Source organism: Prinia subflava, chromosome 9 (genome assembly GCF_021018805.1).
Source record: "Prinia subflava isolate CZ2003 ecotype Zambia chromosome 9, Cam_Psub_1.2, whole genome shotgun sequence".
NCBI classification, from domain to species: domain Eukaryota; kingdom Metazoa; phylum Chordata; class Aves; order Passeriformes; family Cisticolidae; genus Prinia; species Prinia subflava.
The window spans coordinates 34,230,320-34,250,925 of record NC_086255.1 but is presented as its reverse complement, the minus strand read 5'-3'; the positions used below and the strand labels follow the sequence as shown (position 1 = coordinate 34,250,925).

Below are 20,606 nucleotides of genomic sequence, written 5' to 3'. Positions count from 1 at the left end.
ACTAAGTTCCTCATGATTTATAACAGGATGACATCCAACTGTTCCCATAGTATTAGACTGTCTTTTGAATTCAAAACACATCACTCTGAAATATTGCAAAGAACTAAAGCAAAGCTTAGGACAGAGGTGACCTGAAAGGGAAAATAGTTTTAGCTAGAGTAACTAGAAGTTCCATATTCCTAATAAATCCAGTGAAATACCACATCATGGTAACACAATCTGAAGCAGCACACTTCATGATTATAGAAGAAACTTTTCATTTAGGAGAAAATCTTCAGGTTTTGAAAAATAATTTACATTGCTATAACCAGTAAAGTTTCCTTTCAGATTTTAATCAGCTTTATGTGCATCACAAGGTCAATCTGTTAAATCTTTCTTCTAAACCTTTAATTAGAAGTATTGACTAAGCAGCAGTGCTATGATCAAAGGCAATACCATTCGACTTAGAAAAATATTGTTCATAAAAGAGAACCAAAAGCACATTTCTAAACCATTTATATTTTTTTCATATTTTAATCCAAATAAGTTAATGAACATGGCTGTCACTTCAATATATAGCTGAGAAAATATCTTTTTTTTAATTAATTCAGACTTCATGAAAAACTACCTCTATGGGAAAAGCTTGATTATCAAACAGATGCTTGCAGTTTAATCCAGGAAGCAGTAACAGCTTTTAACGTGGAATTTGGAAATAAAGAGAAGAATCATTTAAAAGCAGAAAAATAAGATGGGTGGACTTGAATATTTTCATAGGTCAGTGAACATGGGAAGTGGCAAGATGGAAGTGAAGAACACCAAGGATCTTGAAAACCAGAAGTGAGTACTTTCAAGCAACTTTTAAAAATGGACAATGGGTAATCAAAGACTTTTGAGAACAGTAGTGCCTCACTGCCTAGAGCTGAGATTAAAGCAGCATAATCAGAATAACATGAAGATTAGTGATCAGAGAGAGCAGAGGGAGATTAGTGCCAGCTCCTTCAGAAAGTCAGGTTTCCTTTTAATACAACAGCAGTCTGCCCCGCAATGTCAACTCTTCCATCATCGCGCACGGAAATCTTCAACTCTCCTCCACGGCGGGAACATTGAAAAGCTAAACAGAAACAAGAACCCAGAGTTAAAAAACCAGTGTGCATCGCAATTTAGAAATCCATGAAAACTCAGGGAGAGGAGGCTCCTGGCTCCAGAAAGCAAGCAGCACCAGGGCAACCACCAGAGACACCTGGATAAATTTCCTTTATGGATGAAGGTCAGCTGAGGGTGCATTTCCAACTGGACCCTGCCTATTAAGTCTGACAAAACTGCTACTTAATACAAGCAGGGCTGCTTAATACAAGTGAAGGGCAGTTTGCCTTTTTGTAGCAAATTAACTTTCTTCTGTGGATCTAAGAAGTCTTGAATTCCCTCTTCATTGGATGCAGCTTTTGGAGGGAAGAAGAAAGAACACCAAGCATTACCTGCATGAGAACGAACAACCATTTTACCAAAAGCTGATTCTGCATTCAAAGAACGTGCCTGGCTAAAGGGTGAGTAAGTTCACAAAGGCAGTGGGAAAAGTCTACAAAGAAACAGATGCTGCTTCAGCTGTCACAAACTGACACCAAATTCTTACACAGGTAGCAACAGATACTGATTTACAGAATCTTGAAGATATATTTTAGTACACCTGGATAAAGTTGAAGTAGAGACAGCCCTCTGCTTGTAGTTGCTTAGAGAATTAAGCTTTTGCCTGAACTGTTGAGCCATGCACAGGTGGGATGATGTTCACCTAGCAGGTAGAGCCTCTAACTTGCTTCAGCAGTCTCAGTTGCATGACTTGAGCAGAAAATGGTCTGGTTCAGATGGCATTTAGAAAAGGTTTGAGTTTTGAACAGTGCTGCTTTTGTGGAAGGCTCTAAATGGATGAAGGGGCAATAATGTTCAGTCTCCATACTCAATGAACTTCCAACTGCTCCAGAAGCTGTCCAAAGCCAAAGGGCACGCTTTACCTCTCAAACCCACAATTTTAAAAAGTGGGTAGAGACTGTATTCAGATTTATGTACATTTATAAATTGGGTAGAGATTGTATTCAATTCCCAACAGAGCACAAGCTCTCTGATGGCATATATGCTGTATGCCTTAAAACTATTTCTCAGCCACTGCTGCTAAGAAAGCTCTTCTCTGATCAGATTAGATTCTCAGACAAAGCAAGCACTCCGAAAGAGAGGAAACAGCAGCTGCTTAGAGATTGATGCTTTCTGTTCTTTTCCATTTATAGAACCATGGGTTGTTTTTAACTTGTCAGAACACCACCTATGAATGGAGTAATGTTTCAACTGAATATTTTAGACTCTTAGAAGACCCAGGCCAGCTAAAATTGATCAATTATTATTACCAGGTGTAGAGACACCTAAGCTCTTCTACTCCCACATGATAGCAGACTTAAATAAAAGAGATTAATTATTTCAACTCTTCAAAGGTTGGTTGGGTTTGGGTTTTTTCTTCTTTAAATATTCAAACTGTAGTTCTTTCATGTCAGGACTACTGAGATTGTTTCGATATTGATCCATTTTATTTTACCTTTAAAGAAACTTCCAAATTAGAGAAGAAAAACAAAAAATATCCCACAAAAGAATTTTTCAGCCAAACTTATATGAAAATAATACTTGATCACACAGAAGCACTGATATTTCATGCTGTGTCCAAGAGTAAACAAGCATGCATGGAACATTTCAATACCTGGAGGACTGCATTTAACAGCAGAGCCTCTGGAGGCATTCAGGCATCTCTGAATGCACTCACTTTTAGATCACAAAGCTGCCGCACACTTATTCCATGCCTGTATTTACCAGGAGTACCTCATACTATCCACACACTGTGTAGATGTTATACATACTACACTGTGTCAATCTTAAACATATCTTCCATGCAAACAAGTACGTACAACTGTACAAACAGCATCTCACAACTGAACTCCCGGTGCTCCGGGCTCCTCTGTGCTTAACCTGACACACAGCAAGGTGTAGGAGCAGCCACAAGGTCTGTGAGGCTGGATCACAGTATCACAGCCCCTGCACTCACACATCAGCTGGTGGCCTTGGACAAACATCATCCTGCTGTTTTGGACCTTCTTACCTGCCTACATGGAGCTCAATGACCCCTGCTTAATGAATTGAATGGTTTTTCTTCATAATGTCATCAGAATGACAAACTCAGGAAGAAGTGACTCTCTTGTAATATTTATTTTAAGAAATCACTAGTATTCTGTTTGAATTTCTAAGCCCTATAGAGGAATGCTGAAAGAAGCACTTGTTCCTTAACCTAAGTGAAGATTTCCAAGACTTTTCTTATCCTAACAAAGAAGGTGCACAAATCAGGTGATTGATGGAGGGAAACACCTTTCCTTTGAAGAAATGTTACACTTGTGCATAAATCTAATGTTGTCAATCTGTGTGTTGAAATTACTTGGAAAAGATGAAAGCTGCAATGAGAACTCTCGACTTCATGAGAATTCAAATTAGCAAAAACTAAAATACAGGTGGATTTTTTGTACCTTAACGAAGCAACTTCTGTCTTTTTATGTGTAATGTTGGTGGCAATTTTTCTTTAGTTTCTGCCCCTCAAAAAACAACCTTTAAATGCTATAAACCTGTTCTGTATTGGAAGGAACCAGAGAACTTAAAGGCAGTAACAAGAAGCAAATTTCCTCACAAATTAATACAGTTGTCCCAAGTAAACTTGTATATAAAGATTCCACTAGCTTAACCTGAGATAAAAACTGTCCTGGATAAGCCCTTTCTCATCACAGTAATTTGGGAAGTCCTCTCTAATCTGTCTGGTTGTCTGGAATTCCTTATGCATGTTTATAAATGTTACCTTAGAAATGCAAGAGTGGGAAGGGCTGCATACACAGACAGTTGTCACACACTTCATTCACCAGCAACTGTGAAAATCCATGCACCTGAGAGATTAAAATTTTTATACACTGCAGAGAATCCTCAAATGAAAGAAAGGCAAGGACTGATACAAAACCCTGATTTAACCAGCAGCTTAAAATCAAGGACATGTACCCAGCTTCGAGAAAAGATCATGAAGTATTTCACCTTGTAAAAGTGCTGGAAAATTCTTTTTGTAGTTGGTGGGGATGATTGTTGCTTGACAACTTAGTCTAAAAAAACTAGGAAGAGAACCCAAACACAGGAAATTAAGTCTGATGCTTCAGCAGACCTGCAGCTGACCCCCTCCTAAAGGCCTCAATAGCCAGAGAGATCTGACAATAGATTTAATGTTCTTCATTTTTATATTATTTTATACGTAATCTATTTGGGAACTAACAGATGCTTCACTTTATGGAAGAATTTCTTCCTTTATTCTTGCAATAGAAAGTATCGGATATTACAGAGGCTACCACTGAGGTTTCTAAGAAGCCCAAAGATGCTCTTATTTATTAATAACTGAGGATATGGAATGTCCTTGAATGCCAGCTATCTTTTCCAAATAATCTCATTAGTAATAGAATTTGCCCAGTACTACCTGATATCTCTCAGACAGACATATGTAAGGAAAACTTACTTCTCATACAGATACATCAACTTAACTTGTCCTATTTAATGCAGTTTTGTACAATTTCTACCACAGAAGAAGTTTGAGGACATTTATGCATGGAATATGAATTAAAAAATCCAACACAAACACATCTTGTGGACAGACAAGACTTTTTTTTGTGCTAAACACATTAGAGAAGCCGATTACAGTATCAATTGTAATCTTGGCTGCTTGAGCTAGTTTCCCTAAAAGAGGAAATGGGACAGTACATACAAAATACACGAAAATGCAAAACAGGTAGAAAGTGTCAATTTTACATACAGACAGAATTCTAATCTATTTGAGCACCTAAAGAAGCAGTGTCTACAGATGGCATGGAGAGTCCTAATTCCTCATTGATGTCCAAAAATGTCAAACTCTTCTGAGAAGCAGCCAGTCCGTAAGGACACATTACCAAAGATGCTTTTTTATCTTCAGAAAATATGTTGAGATTCCGCCCCTCTCCCACCTTCCCCCCCAACATTATTTAAGCTATCACAGATATTGTGTGGTGTAAATGCAAGTACAAGATCTTTGGGACAGAACATTAAATCTTTCCTTCAGTCCATGATGGAGAAGGTCCTGCTCATGGTGGATCCTTTGAAGACTTCCCATCCTCAAGAAAATCCGTTTTGAGATTCATTTGACCAAATACAGGAAGGCTTATATTCAGGGTAGCTGTTTGTTTAGAAAAGTGTTTACTTTTATGGACAAAGAACCTTATTAGATTAAGTATCCAACCTCTGTTCTAAACTAAATGTGACCAAAAGCTGGTGTGCAGAATTGTCCCCTGTCTCCTCATGGGGACCAGGCAGGGGCTGAGGGTATTTTGTATTGCTTCTCTTGTTCTTCTGTTCTCTGGCAAAGCAGAGGAACAGCAGAAGGAGTCACCCAACACCTCCTCATCCAGCACTGGCATATATTAAGAGTTTCCCTTGGCTTTTTCCCACCAGGTTCTCAAGTTTCTTGCTTAATAACAAAGAGGTGATCTAGTAAGCATATCTCACTGATTGAATCAAAACACATAAACAACATGCCCTGAGACCCCTCAAGCTTCAGTTAGGATGAAAGGTCATGAGAGCTACAATCCAAAAGTCAAGATGAAAAACTGACTGCAGAGAGTTATGATCCAGAAACCAACACCTCAAACTCCCTGGGGCATGACGCATCATGGTGGTGGATAGGAAAGAAAGCAATTTCTCAAAGATTACCTCACACACAAAATATTCCATTCTATTCATCTTGAGGAAATGGATAGGGAGTTATTGCTACAGTTTGGATTGTAGTGGTAATACAACCTTTGCTCTTCTACTGAGTAGATTTACATAAATGGACAGCTCTGCAATAAAACAGTTTATCTTACCAAGCATTTCTTTCTTCCCCAGCTGCTCGGACCAGTAGCTGCTTAAAACAGCATGAGCAGATCCTTAAAAGAAATGGGAAAACAAAGTACAGAATTAAATTATAATCACTGCTTTACAGAGTAAGCGTAGTCAAAATGTAAATATCAAAAATCAAGTGCCACGTGTGTTTAGGGTAAAAAACCTAAGAGTTTGCACAGCAAACTTAAGGCTTTATAATTTCTCTTTAGGGTAAAGCAGTATTACTTCCCCATTGTCTAGCTTCAGTGGAAATCTTGCTGGGTGAGGGCATCATCTTTAGCCACAGCTCTCAGCTGACTAATAATGAAATGGTAGCTAAGCAGAGGAGAGCGTCCTGCAGCAATCACCTCACACACATCAGAAGAGCAGACAGGAACACGCCCTGCTGCCCTCAGCTCAGCTGGCTGAGCTCTCCTGGGCCCGAGAACAGCAGCAGCAAGGGCCACGAAACTAGGGAGGATCTCAGGTGAAATGCATTGCAAAAAAACCCAACAAAAATCCAAAGCACCACAAAAAAAGAACACCAACAGAAGTGGATATAAATTTCCACTGCAATACTCACTGAACTAGTACTGACCCAGTCTCTCACTTTTCTCTAATTGTAATACTTGAGGGAAAAGATCTGAAAAAGGCACAAGATTATGTGCCCTAATGACAGCAAGAAGCTGATTCGTTTTTTTTCTGAACGAGTTGGCCTGAGTCATAAAAGTTTTTAGTTTACTGAGCACTCCTGCTATCCATATAAACCAGTAATTTATAAGAGACTCCAACGTACAAAAACAGATTAACAAATTTTAACAAGAATCTTTTAACTGAACTGAAACAAAAGTATGAGCTGCTTATCATATGAACACATACCTGTCACAGGGTCTTCCAGAACTCCATACCAAGGTGCAAAATATCTGGAGTAAAAATCATGGCCTTTTCCACTGGAATTTCCCTTAACAGTCAGTATGAGTCCTTTCAATTTTCCTGTCTTTTCAGCTGTCAAAAACTGTTGAGCACTCACTTTCAAGTCTTCCAACACAGACCTTGAACATAATTGTGAAATTTCAATAGCTCGTATTATTTGACATGAATGTAAGTATTGCAAAGAAAAATAAAGCTATAGAATCATCTTCTCTACAATTCAAAATCAAAATATATTCAAAACCAAGAATATATTCAAAACCTAAACCAAAATATATCAAGCCCTAAAATATTAGAGACAAGATTCCTAGCATTGTTCTCCCAATGGTGTTTGACAGAAAATCACCTTGAACCTAATACACTCTGAATGAACAGAGAAAAAACACTCAAGCCATGAGGTTCCTAACTTATTTGAAAACAGAGCATCCTAAAATATTAGCCACACACACACACAAAAAACCCAACAAAAACCCCCCAAACAAACAAACAAAAAAAAACCCCACAAAAAAAACCCCATCACCTCACACTTTGTTTCAACAGAATCACTGAATCAACTTTTAATCACTGAAAGAATTATTGCCTCACTACAGAATGCACCAAGTCCTCCACCTACTCTCAGAGCAGGTGAATAACTAACATCAGGCCTTCATGCCATTCTAAAGCCATCTACAGCTGGCTGATACCTCCCTACAAAACAGTCTGAAAGAGTAAAATAATAATACTCAGCTGAGACTATTTCTTTTGCCCCATTACCCCAGACTTTAACCATTAGTTAGGCCAAACTTCAAGTTTTAATAACAGTAATTTGGCCTGATTAAAGATGTTATGTTTCAGCGGTACATACCTAAATCAACAATGAAATTCAAACAATATTAACAAATGCTTTGGAATTATTTGAATTGGAATTTCCTCTCTAAAGCTACTTATGGTGCTGTTAGGCATGTGTAAGCAGATTACAGTCCAGTGGAAGTAGGAACCCCTGGCATTCTGTCAATGTGTCCTGAACTGGAGCAGGACTCACAACTTCCTGCCAGGTTACTGGAGCATCTTTAGACTCAGATGGATGGAAAAAATACACCATCATTAAAACTGTCTCTTACACCTCCTTCTCTTGAAGACAGATTTCAGATTGACCTTATTCACCTTTGCAGCTTCAAAAAGCTCATATTAAAAGACAAAATAACCACTTTACACAGAAACTGAAACCAGAGGATTTTAATCTCCACCTGATTTAAATCTAGATAAAAGAGCCTAGTATGTAAGGAATAGAGAATAAGCATGCCAAGTCAATTTCTGTGTTCTTGATTAAAAAATGAAGAGTGGAAGATACCTTTCATAAGTGTCACTGAGGCGGACTAAGAGGTTCTTTGTGTCGGGAGAGTAACGGACATCTTGAACACCCATGTCACCAACAGCTACCTGGTGGGAATCGTAAAGGAGACAGAAAAAAGCCAATTGTCACTTGAATAGGAAGTATTATTTCCTTGGCGTTTCTGTAGAGCACATTCCCTGCTAGGAAGAGGACGTGTGCAGCATCTTCCATGCAACCCACAAGCACATGCAAGAGAGAAAAGCAAAGTCCACCAAGTGCACCAATGGATAGGGGTGAGTTACAAGCCCCGTGTATGTCAATTTGGGAAGAAATCCAGGACCTAGAGGAGGGCAAGGACACAGACTGCCCTGTCATGCACACAAAGGCTGAAAATGCCATTGAAATGAGTGCTGACATTTTGGTCAATGGTAATGGGAGACAGGTTCAGCTGCAGTCTTTGGGAGAATTACATCCCTGACCTACTGATTCATTGCTGAGAGCTTTGAAGCTTGCTGTTCCAAACTCAGGAGTACATCCAGCAGCGCCTTGTCACCATTTTGTAGCCATTTTAATACATAAAAATAAGCAAAGCTATTATAAATGTTTTTCTAACAACTGATGGAATTGTCTTTTACCTTTATTAATTCTTCTACTTCCTTAAGTTCCTGAAAAAACACCACACACTGTAAAAAATGCAATATAGATGTATGTCTCCATGCAACTACAGACACACACACTGACACATACAAACACACACTTTCCTTGAAAGTCTGTCATGAATAAAATTTTGACTAACCTGGGGGTAGGCTGTGTAAAGTGGCAAGTCCAGGACAATATGGTTTTTCACCTGTCTGGCCTTTAGCTCCCCACTCAGTGTCAAAAATGTAAGAACAGAATTTGTATTTTCTAGACAGAGAACATTGCAACATTATCAAACATAAGAATTTTAATCTAAATTATTGTATCATAGGAGTAGCTCAGTATATTCAGAAGAAGTTAGTTATGCAGCTCAAACATATCTAGAACAACTCTGTATTCTGGGCACAACTCCCAACTAACTCAATAAATCTGCTGAGGCTAATAAACACAGCAATTGTCAGGGAATCCTGCATATGCCTAGAATGAATGGGAATGTCCTTTTAACAGACAGAGAAATATTCCCTATTCATCCAATTCTACTGTACCTCTCCCAGGTGACATTTGCATATTTAGCACTTTTCTTCAGAGTAACAGCAGGGCACTGGAAGCAGAGCATAGGTATCAGACTGCAGCCTTGTAACTACGGAGCAGCAGTAAAAGGCAGCACCCAGGGTATCTCCATTTGTGTTCTGTAGATGTTCTGAATGTTTAAGTGCCTTTGTCTTAAAAAATAGAGGTGTTAATTAGAAATAAACGTTCTAAAAAGTTAGAGTAGTACACAGGTTGTAAACCTACTTTGTATGTGAAATAACACAGCAGCTGATGCAAGAGTAGCATGACCACAGAGAGGAACTTCATTGGCTGGGGTGAACCATCTGAGGCCAAAGCAGGAACCTTGAGAAAATAAAGGTGCTTAATAAGTGGAAGGAGTCTATTTCTTCATTTTATGTCAACATACATACGTTCAGTGATGATGTTTCAGTTAATCAAAATGCATGTTACAATCAGTTTTGCTCCTAAACACACTCTTAGGTACCCAATTTGCACTGATTTTTCAGAATAGCTATCCAATTTCAATCAGGTCAACGTTTGCATGCTGCACAGATTTTCCTTTGTCCTAAACAGGCTTTATTTAGAAGGTAAAGCCTCCATGCCCCTGTGTGCTATGAAATCCTACAAAGGCACAGTCATGATCTGTATACACCTGCAGGCCAGGTTACCATTTAGAGCTCACAGAGGGTGCTGTTGGTATAAGAGAACCTGTACTGGAGTTAGCTCACTTAGGAATTATTTTGCTTACACCACCAGTCAAGTCTGGTAAAAGTCTCTATCATCTACTAACCCTTCATTTCACTAGAAATCATATTTCCATTTGATGTGTAAAAAATCTGGGACACAGATGTATGATACTTGATTTCCTGTAATTTTTGCACCAGCATTTCAAGTGACTAATTACCATACAAACACAACTAGAAGTGGAAAAGAAACAATTTTTTTTTTAATCCAAACAAGTCTTGTCATTGCTACTATGGAAGATGAATGCATTAAAGTCAGTCCCCCCCAGTGAAAACCAAGGGAACCCAAATAACACCTTGTGGTGGAACCTAATGGCGCAGCAGCAGAGTGCTGTGAGAGCCAGGGCTGGCCCAGCCGTGAGCCTGCTCTGTGCTGCTCGTGCTCTGCTCCAAGCTGTGCCTGGGAGAGGACAGGAGGGATTCGTGCACGTGCCTGAGTGGAGACAAACCTCTGTGACCCAGAACAGCTGCCTGGACACTCCTGGACTTGGACTGAGGGGACATTCAGTACTCGCATAAATTCACATGTCCCCAAAATAGCAGAGTTGATTGGCTTGGCTTTTTTCTTTAATTAAAATGAAATTAAACGTACTGATCACAATGGCCTGCAGAAACATACAGTGAGTCCAGGAGCCCTCACTACCCCAATTCATGTTCCAGAAGCAGATGATAAATGACATTCTGATGCTGCTGGTTCATCCCACCACCCTCAACACACAGTGCCAGGTGCAGCTGAGTGTCCAAATTCCTTTAAAGACCTGTGCACCCCTTGGGCAGCTGTGTGGGCCTGAGGCCACGACCAGCCCATAGTACCAAAAGCACTGTAATGAGAAAGAAGCTGCCATTTTGTACAGTCAGATACGGATGACTTGCAGATAAGTGTGTTAAACACATTGGCAAAGTGCTAACATGAAAATTGAAAAGCAGTATCACTCCTTGCTCCAAGCAATTAGTCTAACCCTAAAATAAATTTGAATTTATTAACAATAGAAGCAACCAACTATAGTTACTACTATCCTTAATATTTTTAATTACAGAGACTGTCCAAAATCCTACTCCCTGTACAATCCATCAAGCAACAAAGACGATAAACATGACTCCTTAACCTGGATTTGCAGTCCAGACCAGTGGAGTCCCAGCTCCTTGGCTCATGCCACCACACAACTGTCAGGTGAGCAGATTCAGCAAACTGATTCAGCTGAAAATTAATCCCCAGAGTGAGTCAGAATGAATTCTGCACTTATCTGATGTTTTCTATCTTGCCCAGGGTCCCTGCAGTTCCTCTCCCAACATACACACATGCACCACCAACAAACACCAGTCAGCTCTCTCCATTTACACCAATCAAAGGAGGGGCCTTAAGGGTTAAGTTTGGACCACTCCAAATTCCCAGCTTTGCTGGAAACCTGCATTTTCCAGTACTGGCTCCACAGACTTCTTATGAGGTCTGAATTCTGAATAAATATGTTTATCTCGTAAAATAAAATTGTGCACATATTCTTTCAAGAATCCACATGCAATAGTCTTATGATCTTAAGATAAATCACAACTTCAGGATTTTGTTTTGCTGTCTTACAAATTAGAACCATTCCTTATAAATGTACCCACAGTATCTCCCTATTCCTTTATTAGATATTTTGGAGGGTAAACAGAACCACTAACTTTTGGTAAAGTCATCTCCAGGTTTCAGTTTTCTGATGAAAGCTGTTTCTGAAAGGTTCATTTCTGTTGCAATTTTTTGGTGCAAATCTTCGTCCAAGTCCTAGGGATGAAATAACAAATCCAATCAAGAGCAGGCTAAAAAAATCAATTAATCAGCAGAATCAATTTTTGTCAAATACAGTCACTTAATTTTCTATAATAAAACGTAGATTCAGTTTTAATTCAAAATACTCTCTGAGAGTAAAATAAACTTCAAGTGGGACAATATGCTCCCTCTGTAGGAGCTGAGACAAACTGGAAAGAAAATCAGAACTGCTGGAGCTCACTGTGACTCAAGCCAGTGAATGTTGATCCCCAGATCCCCAAGCCTGAGGAATTGTACAACATTCTCCTTGGCCCATGTTCCACTGCTCTTCACCCACAGCTGTGCTGACAGGCCAGGCTGGAGAATCTGATCCTTAAAACACTGAAACTCAAGTGAGATAAAGTACTAAAGGTTCAGCCTCAGAGATAAAATGTGCCCTTTTAACTTGAGTTACTCCCTTTAATAACAAATCCCTTTCACCCGATGATGCCATACTACAGCTGATTATTACAAACCAATAACTGATTATTACACTACAGCTACACTTGCAGACTGAATTCTGTACAGCTAAACAACATTCTACCATTTTACAGCACAGTTACCTCCCCTTTATCCCAGGAGGAGTTGACCAGAACAAAGACCAGTTAACGTTATTAAAAATAGCTTTTTTTTTTAAAGGAATATGGAACTCTATTGAAACACTGCCATCCTGTGGCACCTCTGGACACAGAAAGGACTGGTTTTGCCATTCCTGCATTTCTCCTGTTTTTTTCTGTAAAGCATCTGCTGAGACTCTGGAGGGAGCAGAGAACAGTTGTTTCGCATGGCTGCATCACACTTCCTTCAATCTTAGAATAAAATGCTGAATTAGGATCCCAGCTTTAGCTGTCACACTACAGCCTTTACTTCCAGGAACTGCAGAAAAAACTTTTTAAACATCTGCATTCCAAAGTGATCATGCCAGTAAGGTGGCCTCATGATATCTTAATGTAATAAAGTTAATACAAAAAGTACAATTAGAAGCTCATGATTTTAAAGCAGAGACTTGGCTTTTAAACTATTAAACTTGGCTAAAGCTGAACCCAACAGACTAATGCTAAGAGACTCATATCCAGGTCAACATCCCCTCTTTTTCTTTCCAGAGAAAGAGGAAAAATGAAAGAAAAAAAAGGGAGAAAACCCACACCAAAACCAAACCCCTCTGTTTAATCCTTCTACTGAGTACTGATTCTGTTTTACAGCATTACTTTTCAGATTTCACTCTGAATCCTGCTTAATCGTCCAGAATCTTTCTTCTGAATCATTCTTGAAGAAATTAAGCCGTTTTTCTTGACTAAACTCAAAATAAATCCAGTCTATTTCTTAATGAAGTATTTTTTAAAGTCTACAAAAAATTCAAAGGTTGTCTTGTATGACAAGACATTTTTTTAATCGTTTTGATTAAACTCAAAATAAATCCAGTCTATTTCTTAATGAAGTATTTTTTAAAGTCTACAAAAAATTCAAAGGTTGTCTTGTATGACAAGACATCTTTTTAATCGTTTTGATTAGAAAAAAAGAGCACCCCTGCGCTCCTTTCTCTGTATTCTGATGCCACAGCAAACAATTCTGGCAAACAGAAGTCTCAAGTAAAGAAAGCAAAGTCTGATGCAGCGCTCAGTCCTCAGGCCAAGTACAGAATGGCAAATGTCATTACAGTACCTCAAAAAACTGCTGGGGTTTTTTTAACTTACATTTTCAAGCAGACAAACTGCCGCAGGATTTCCAGAAAACGGCCGGTTTGTAAATGCATCAACCGTAAAAATTGGAATCTGCATTGTCGTGTGCACCTGTTTAGCTGCAGGCTGCGCTCTGCAAGGTACGCTCTAACCTGTTCTACCCAAATCGTCAGCAGAACTCCAAGTTAATGTTTTCCTGACGGCAGGCGGGGCCAGCGGCCCCGTCCCGTCACTTCCTAGCGCTGACACGGATTGAGACTTCTTCCTACGGCCCTGGCGCTCCGCGCCGATTTTTTTATTTTTATTAAAACGCACACTTTAGCCTCCCTCGCCACCAGCCCCTGAACACCTCAACGCTCCCTTTCACCACAGCGCCCGGCCCGGCCTGCCCCGCACTGAGGGAGGCGGGTCCTGCCCGGCTCGGCAGGTTTGCTGAGGAGACGCGTGGGCAGCCATTGCGTGCCCCCACACCGGGCAACCTTCCTCATCCTCAGTCCCTCCCAAAGCTGCGCCGGGGGAGAGGCACACGCTGAGCGGGATACAAGCTCCAGAGCACCACCAAAGGCGGCAGCCGCCGCCACCGCGGCCGTGAGGCGACGGCGGCGTGAGGCGATGCCCGGGCATGCGCGCGCCGCACCCCGCCCCGGGCCGCGCGCGCTCCCGCTTGGCGCCAAAACGAGCGGCGGCGGTCGCGTGACCGAGGGAGGAGCGCGCACGCGCCCGGCGGCCCCTCAGCAGAGGAGGCGGTGAAAGGAAAAGGCGGGAACGCCCCCTCCCCTGCTCCGCATGCGCCGTCGCTCCCTTCCACACCCCCACCCCCACCCCCCGCTTTGCCCCCCCCTGAGTTGCGCGTGCGCGGGAGCCGCCCAGGCGGGTGTGAGGCGGCGCGCGGCACGGGTATCGCGATAGTCGCGCGGCCCGGACGCTCCGCTGCCGTGGGCGCTGCGCAGGTGCGGGCCCGGCGGACGGCTCGGCTGTGAGCGAGGAGGCGCGTCCTGCCGGCGCGAGCGGCTGCCGGGGCACGGCCAGGGGTGCGCGAGAGGCTCGCGGTGAGCGGAGAGGGCGGCCGGGCCGAGCGAGCGGCGGCGGGGCCCGCCCGGGGGGTTCGGCGGGCGGGGGGTGGCGGCGGCGGCGGGGGGGGCTCGGGACCCGCCAGGCGCCGGGTCGGGCCGGGCGCGCGCCCAAGGGCGGGGGAGGGGGAGGCGGTGCGGAGCCTCGTTCCCGATCGCGGCCGCCATTTTGAGCGGCGGAGCCGAGGGCGGCGGCAGCAGCGGCCCCAGGAGAGCGGCGGGCGGGGGTCCTGGGGCGGTGAAGGGGCACGGGCCGGGCGGCGCAGAGCAGCACCTCGGAGGCCAGAGGTGAGCAGCGGGACGCGGCGGGGGGCGCGGCGGGAGCGGGGCCGGCGAGCGGCGGGCGCCCCGAGGAGGCGCGGTAAATGGCGGCGAGGAGCAGGCGGGGGGTCAGGGCCGCGGTCTCGGGAGGACGGCGGGAGGCGGGATCGCGATGGCTCCGCGCCTGATGAGGCGGCGATGGCGGCTCCCTTTGTGGCATGGTGGCGGTGCCCCCCCTCACACGCCCCCGCCACACGCACTGCCGCCCGCCTCCCCCGGCTGAGGGCAGACAAAGGAAGGCCTTGTGGTTCCAGCCCCTTGCTCAACTGTCACGCTTCCAGGGAAAGAACAACCGTAAAGAACAAAACGCCCAAGCTTTACGGAGCGGATGTGAAATGCACTCCGAGTAAATGCCAAGCTTTATGAGCCGTGCGTGCCCACGTGCTGCCCGCCGTCCACGCGGTGCTCCGCAGCGGCCCCGGCGGCGGGGGTTAAATCCCGCGGGGGGGCTTAGATCCCTTGGGTGTGTTTAGACGCAGTTTCAAATCCGGAACATAAATCTCCCAATCCACCGTGATAATTACCTAAATAAAACCTAACAGATTTCTTTTTAAGCGAGGGACTTAGGCATGGACGGAAACTCAGGGTTCTTTATTTCTGTTTTGTTGGGTATTTTTAGGATTTAAGTTAAATAAAAGATGGACTGGACTGGAAAACACAATGGGCCCAATGATACAACCAATGACGGAACAGTGGTACGACTCCGAGGCCTGCCATTTGGTTGCAGCAAAGAAGAGATTGTTCAGTTTTTCCAAGGTACTTCCAGTATGGTCGAAGTGTAGTGGGTTTCTTTAGAGGATTTTTGTGTCTTTTACGCAGTGTTTTGTACACGTTTAATAGCTGTTAATGGGGTGGATGGGGAGGGATTGTGTTAAATTAGTTTGTCTTAAGTAAGATTTATGCCCTGTAAATGAAGCACAGATAACCGCAGATGTAGTAGAACACAAAATGTATCTGATTTTGTCGAGGTGGGAAGCATACCGTGCATATTGGGGTAACCTGAATGTTAGCATTTGGATCAGTTAAATTGCTTGATTGGTAGCTATATTTTCTTCATGTAACTTAGGTGGTTGCATTTTTGTCTAGTCTAAACAGAAAAGAAGTACGGCTAAATCCATAAATGTTTAATGAAAGATCATGGGCTGGTATTGTTGGGTGATGGGGGAAACAAGGTGGTTTTCTTTTTCGTTATTGTTGTTTAGATATGCTTTAAGTATTTGCTACAGATGGGAATGTTTCAGCCTTTAACACTGTTCCCCTTGACGGGGTTATTTGTCCTTGGGTTAAAGGGTTGGAAATCGTGCCAAATGGGATAACATTGACGCTGGACTACCAGGGGAGAAGCACAGGGGAGGCCTTCGTGCAGTTTGCTTCAAAGGAGATAGCAGAAAATGCTCTGGGGAAACACAAGGAAAGAATAGGGCACAGGTGGGGATGGAGAGTATGGGATGGTGTTAAATCTTTATTTTTTGGGGGTTGTGGGTCAGTAATGCTTTTGGGGGGTTGGGGACCATTGGGGAATTGGCTGTTTTTAAGAATTTTTATAACTGATCCTAAGTTAACTTGGGAAATGCAGTAGATTTGGGGGGTGGGGGAGACAGTATTGCACTGGGTAGTTTGCTAAACTCAGAAAATTATTTCAATGATGCTTTTGTTGGGTAATGTGTGATAAATGCTGCCATAGCCAGACATTGTTTTTCAACAGTATGTTTCTCATACTGGAAAGACATGTTTTAAGCTTAATCTGTACAGCTAGAATTTTCACATAGTAATTTTTGCCACTGTAAAGTGGGGGATTTTTAATACACTTAAGATTCTTACAGTTTTGAGGAGAAACTTAAGTTGTATGGCTTTTCTAGTCACTGCTATTGGCTTGTACGTTTAGCTCTAGACAATGTAGTATGGCCTTTTGTAAAATTCAAACTGCTTCTGCCTGTGTTCTTACTGGTACCTTGAAAATCCTCTTTTACTAGATACATTGAAATCTTCAAAAGTAGTAAGAGCGAAATCAGAGGATTCTCTGACATGCCAAGAAGAATGATGGGACAACAGCGACCTGGACCATATGATAGACCATTAGGAGGAAGAGGGGGTTATTATGGAGCTGGGCGTGGAAGTATGTATGACAGAATGCGTCGAGGAGGTGGTGGATATGACGGTGGTATGTTCATCTAATGAACACAGGTTCTCTTGGCAGTTTCATGTTTCTGACATACTTGTCAAGAAATAAGAAATGGCACTAGCTGTAATGCCCGTTAGGTTGGATGTGTTTATCTGGAACAAAACCTTGTAATCTGTCAAAACACGTGGCTTAGTGTTTAAGATGAGCGTTAATAAGAAGGGAGCTATTTTCATTAGAATCAGATCTTCCATTTGCATGTTTCAGTCTGTGTTACATAAAAAGAAATGTCCTTTTGCACCATGTTCAGAAGTCGAGGTTTGACAGCCAGCAGAGGCTGTTTGCAAAGTGCTGTGTGCCCAAGGACTGCAGAGCTGAGTGTTGTGTGTGCGTTGCCCTGATTGTGAGCAGTGGTGTAACCGCTCCTTTCCTTCTCTCCATTGCACAGGATATGGTGGCTTTGATGATTATGGTGGCTATAATAACTATGGCTACGGAAACGACGCCTATGACGACAGAATGAGGGATGGGAGAGGTAAAAGAAATTACTAGTTTGTCTGAAAAGGCTTTCCTGTTACTCGAGTTGCAAGACAGAGATAACAGTTTCATTCTGCTGTTTGGTAAAGGAGGCTGTTCAGAAAGGGGAGGGGATCGGGGGATCATAAGAAAAGGTAAAAGGATTGCTTAGCAGGGCCTCTGGTCAAGGTTTGGGTTGATACATGGGAAGCATAAACACCGTGCATTCACTGGTATAACTTAGTGCTTTCAGCAAAGAGTAGCAATGACTTTTGGCTTTCATGATCTTAGAGGTGTGTGGGTTTTTTTGGTTTGGGTTTTCTACTAGGCATGGGAGGCCATGGCTATGGAGCTGGAGATGCAGGGTCGGGGTTCCATGGTGGCGGTCATTTTGTTCACATGAGAGGGCTGCCTTTCCGAGCCACGGAAAACGATATTGCTAACGTAAGTACCACGGGGAGAGGGCTTCTCCTGCCAGCACTGTGCGTGTCCCTGTCTGTCCCAGCCCAACCTCGGGGCCTTCTCAAACAACTCACTGCTGCACCTGCACACAGTTAACGAGCTTTGGGAAAGCTACTGTCTGAGGTGGGATTACCAGCAAAGTCAGCAAAGCTATATTTAACATTAATCCCTGCACTCTCTGCTGTTTTGTTTCCATAAAAGGTGTATTGCAGAGACAACAGGTGCTGCAATCAGTATCCTCATTTTAGGGCCTTCAGGATTTGTTTAAGCTGCTCTGATTCTGTGAAAACGATAAATGTGAAACTGAAATTGCTTACTTTGCATATTTGTTCCTTGACCTGAGACTTATTTCAGGAGGGGCAGGGTGGGCAGGCTGTAGAGAGCTGTGTTGGCTTGGAGGGGACTGTATCCCTTTCGTAAGAGACCAGGGTGGCAGATCAAAGCAGATCTGCAGGATTTGGGGAATGCATCCTTGTTAGTGCAGTTGTGTTGTTGCAGGGGGAAAAGCTGTCTTGGGATATGAGGCCTGGTTTAAACATAGCACATCCTTGGAAAGAGGCTGTCTTCCAGTTGCACTTATATATTATATAATATATATCATGTATTATATATGCAGAGCTCCATTCTTAAGCTTGTGCTTGTTTGCTTTTGTGGCTGGGTTGGTTTCCTTAATGGAGCTGTATTTTCTTGTGCCAGTTTGATTGTTTCATTTAGGGTAGAGACTGTGTGACAGCAAGGGCCAAAAGTCAGGCTTTGATCTAGAGCAGTGAGGAAGAGAGGTGCATTGTCAGGCAGCTTTTCTTGAATTCATGAACACGTCCTTGCTTTGAGAAATCTGAAGAAGCAGAGCCAAATGAGAACCAGCTGATTGTTTTGTTGTCCAGGATGCCATTGCATTGACTGTGTTGCTCAAAGCAGTGTGTGGGGGCAGGAGTAGTTTGTATCTTGGCTTTCAAAGAAAGCTCCTCAGTCTCCGTAGCTGCAGCTCTCCAAGCTGTGTAGTAGCAATGGGTTGTAAACGTTGGTTGTCCTGACGTTGAATGTCCCACAACCACCAAGTACTCCTTTAGAAATGAGCAGTTAAATTCATGTGGTAGGATGGCATCGAATTACAACAGTGCACCACTAGCTACGGGAATGGAGAAGAAGCACCTGGCTTGAATTCTGCATTAACGTGATTTGGGTTTTAATTTCTGTTTTTCCCTAGTTTTTCTCGCCACTGAACCCTATAAGAGTTCACATTGATATTGGAGCAGATGGGAGAGCTACAGGAGAGGCAGATGTGGAGTTTGTCACACACGAGGACGCAGTAGCTGCCATGTCCAAGGATAAGAATCACATGCGTGAGTGTCGCTCCCTGGCGCTGCGCCTGGCCGGGCTCAGGCGGGCTGGGGGCAGCAGGTCCCCCTGAGGTGTGCCTGGTTCACCACACTGCAGACTCGCCTGTCTGGGGCCTCCTGTCTGCTCCCTGGAAGGGGAGGGGGGTGCTCTGTGTGCCTGCTTTTGGTCTGGGACACAAAATAGAAACGGAGGCGTTGTTTGCTTCTTGCAGAGCATCGATACATCGAACTGTTCCTGAATTCCACTGCTGGAGGTGGCTCTGGAATGGGAGGCTACGGCAGAGATGGGATGGGTACGCATCAATCGCACGTTCAGCCGATGCTTTGCCAAGTCTAACGCGTTCAGGCTTGTAACGTTGGACTTTGTCTCTGCAGATCAAGGCTACGGCTCGGTTGGTAGAATGGGAATGGGTAGCAATTACAGCGGCGGGTACGGAACTCCTGACGGCTTGGGCGGATATAGTGAGTACAAGTTCTCTAAACGTTTGTGGAAAGTGTCAGTGCCTGTCTTGTGAGGAGCCAAGGGTGGGGGCTGTGGGCTGGGAGGAGGGAAAGAGGGGCAGTGGTTTTTCAAAACTAAATTTCTGGGGACGCCGCACACTGTGCTACTGCAGCAAATGCTGGTTAGCAGCAGTAGTGCTGCAGTATTGTTAGTATAAGTTGTCATCCTCAACCATTGTTCTGTGTTACCCATCCCATTTTTTCTTTTTTTAAGGTATGTATGCGTGACCTTGTGTCAATTGTTTGCAGGTCGTGGCAGTGGAAATAGTGGAGGATACTATGGGCAAGGCAGTATGGGTGGAGGAGGATGGCGTGGGATGTATTGAAGGATAGCCTTGCTTCTGCAAAACATCTTGGAAGAAACAGTCTCTGGTCTACTAGACTTTCTTACAAAATTTAATTTCTTTTGTATTTTAAGAACTTTATAATGACTGAAGGAATGTGTTTTCACAATATTATTTGGTAAGCAACAGATTGTGATGGGAAAATCTGTTTTCTGTAGGTTTTATTTGTTGCATACTCTGACTTTAAATAAATTTTTATATTCAAACCACTGATGTTGATACTTTTTATACTAGTTACTCCTAAGGATGTATTACGTATTCGAGACAGTCGGTTTAAAATGTTGTACTATGGTTCCATAAAGGTGGTTGTACTGTAACTCCTATGAACACTGATTCAGTTCTGTGTAATCTTGGTCTAGTGAACAAATCT

The 20,606-nt window shown here is 43.1% G+C and overlaps 2 protein-coding genes across 8 annotated transcripts; one reads left to right on the top strand and one right to left on the bottom strand.

The window, feature by feature from the left end:
- Positions 1–365: 365 nt before the first annotated feature.
- On the bottom strand, positions 366–13,782 carry PBLD (phenazine biosynthesis like protein domain containing). Its single transcript, XM_063406413.1, has 9 exons — positions 13,579–13,782; positions 11,761–11,860; positions 9,599–9,697; positions 8,961–9,070; positions 8,800–8,829; positions 8,183–8,271; positions 6,802–6,974; positions 5,925–5,987; positions 366–1,090 (listed from the first exon to the last, which is right to left on the bottom strand). The coding sequence occupies exons 1-9, from the start codon at positions 13,660–13,662 to the stop codon at positions 978–980; spliced, it is 861 nt and encodes a 286-aa protein (XP_063262483.1). The 5' UTR covers positions 13,663–13,782; the 3' UTR covers positions 366–977.
- Positions 13,783–14,401: 619 nt separating this feature from the next.
- Positions 14,402–20,445, top strand: HNRNPH3 (heterogeneous nuclear ribonucleoprotein H3). Of its 7 annotated transcripts, none has more exons than XM_063406401.1 (10): positions 14,402–14,594; positions 15,574–15,710; positions 16,244–16,382; positions 16,928–17,115; positions 17,522–17,610; positions 17,908–18,033; positions 19,259–19,394; positions 19,604–19,684; positions 19,767–19,853; positions 20,142–20,445. In XM_063406401.1, the coding sequence occupies exons 2-10, from the start codon at positions 15,593–15,595 to the stop codon at positions 20,216–20,218; spliced, it is 1,041 nt and encodes a 346-aa protein (XP_063262471.1). In that variant the 5' UTR covers positions 14,402–14,594; positions 15,574–15,592; the 3' UTR covers positions 20,219–20,445. The 7 variants fall into 7 exon arrangements, with proteins under 7 accessions (XP_063262471.1, XP_063262476.1, XP_063262475.1 ...); XM_063406406.1 differs by having other exon boundaries at positions 14,402–14,612; positions 20,107–20,445; XM_063406405.1 differs by having other exon boundaries at positions 14,403–14,612; positions 16,928–17,070; positions 17,522–17,608; positions 17,918–18,033.
- Positions 20,446–20,606: the final 161 nt, after the last annotated feature.

What these genes read in the sequence shown, in the direction of transcription:
- PBLD (XM_063406413.1), bottom strand. Translation starts at nt 13,662, where the DNA reads ATGCAGATTCCAATTTTTACGGTTGATGCATTTACAAACCGGCCGTTT. An exon ending in TTTACACAGCCTACCCCCAG is followed by an intron (nt 8,830 to 8,960) that starts GTTAGTCAAAAT and finishes GTGTTTTTTCAG; the next exon opens with GAACTTAAGGAAGTAGAAGA. An exon ending in GGGGAAGAAAGAAATGCTTG is followed by an intron (nt 1,091 to 5,924) that starts GTAAGATAAACT and finishes GTTTCTGTTTAG; the next exon opens with CTTTTCAATGTTCCCGCCGT.
- HNRNPH3 (XM_063406401.1), top strand. Translation starts at nt 15,593, where the DNA reads ATGGACTGGACTGGAAAACACAATGGGCCCAATGATACAACCAATGAC. An exon ending in AAGGAAAGAATAGGGCACAG is followed by an intron (nt 16,383 to 16,927) that starts GTGGGGATGGAG and finishes CTCTTTTACTAG; the next exon opens with ATACATTGAAATCTTCAAAA. An exon ending in TGACGGCTTGGGCGGATATA is followed by an intron (nt 19,854 to 20,141) that starts GTGAGTACAAGT and finishes AATTGTTTGCAG; the next exon opens with GTCGTGGCAGTGGAAATAGT.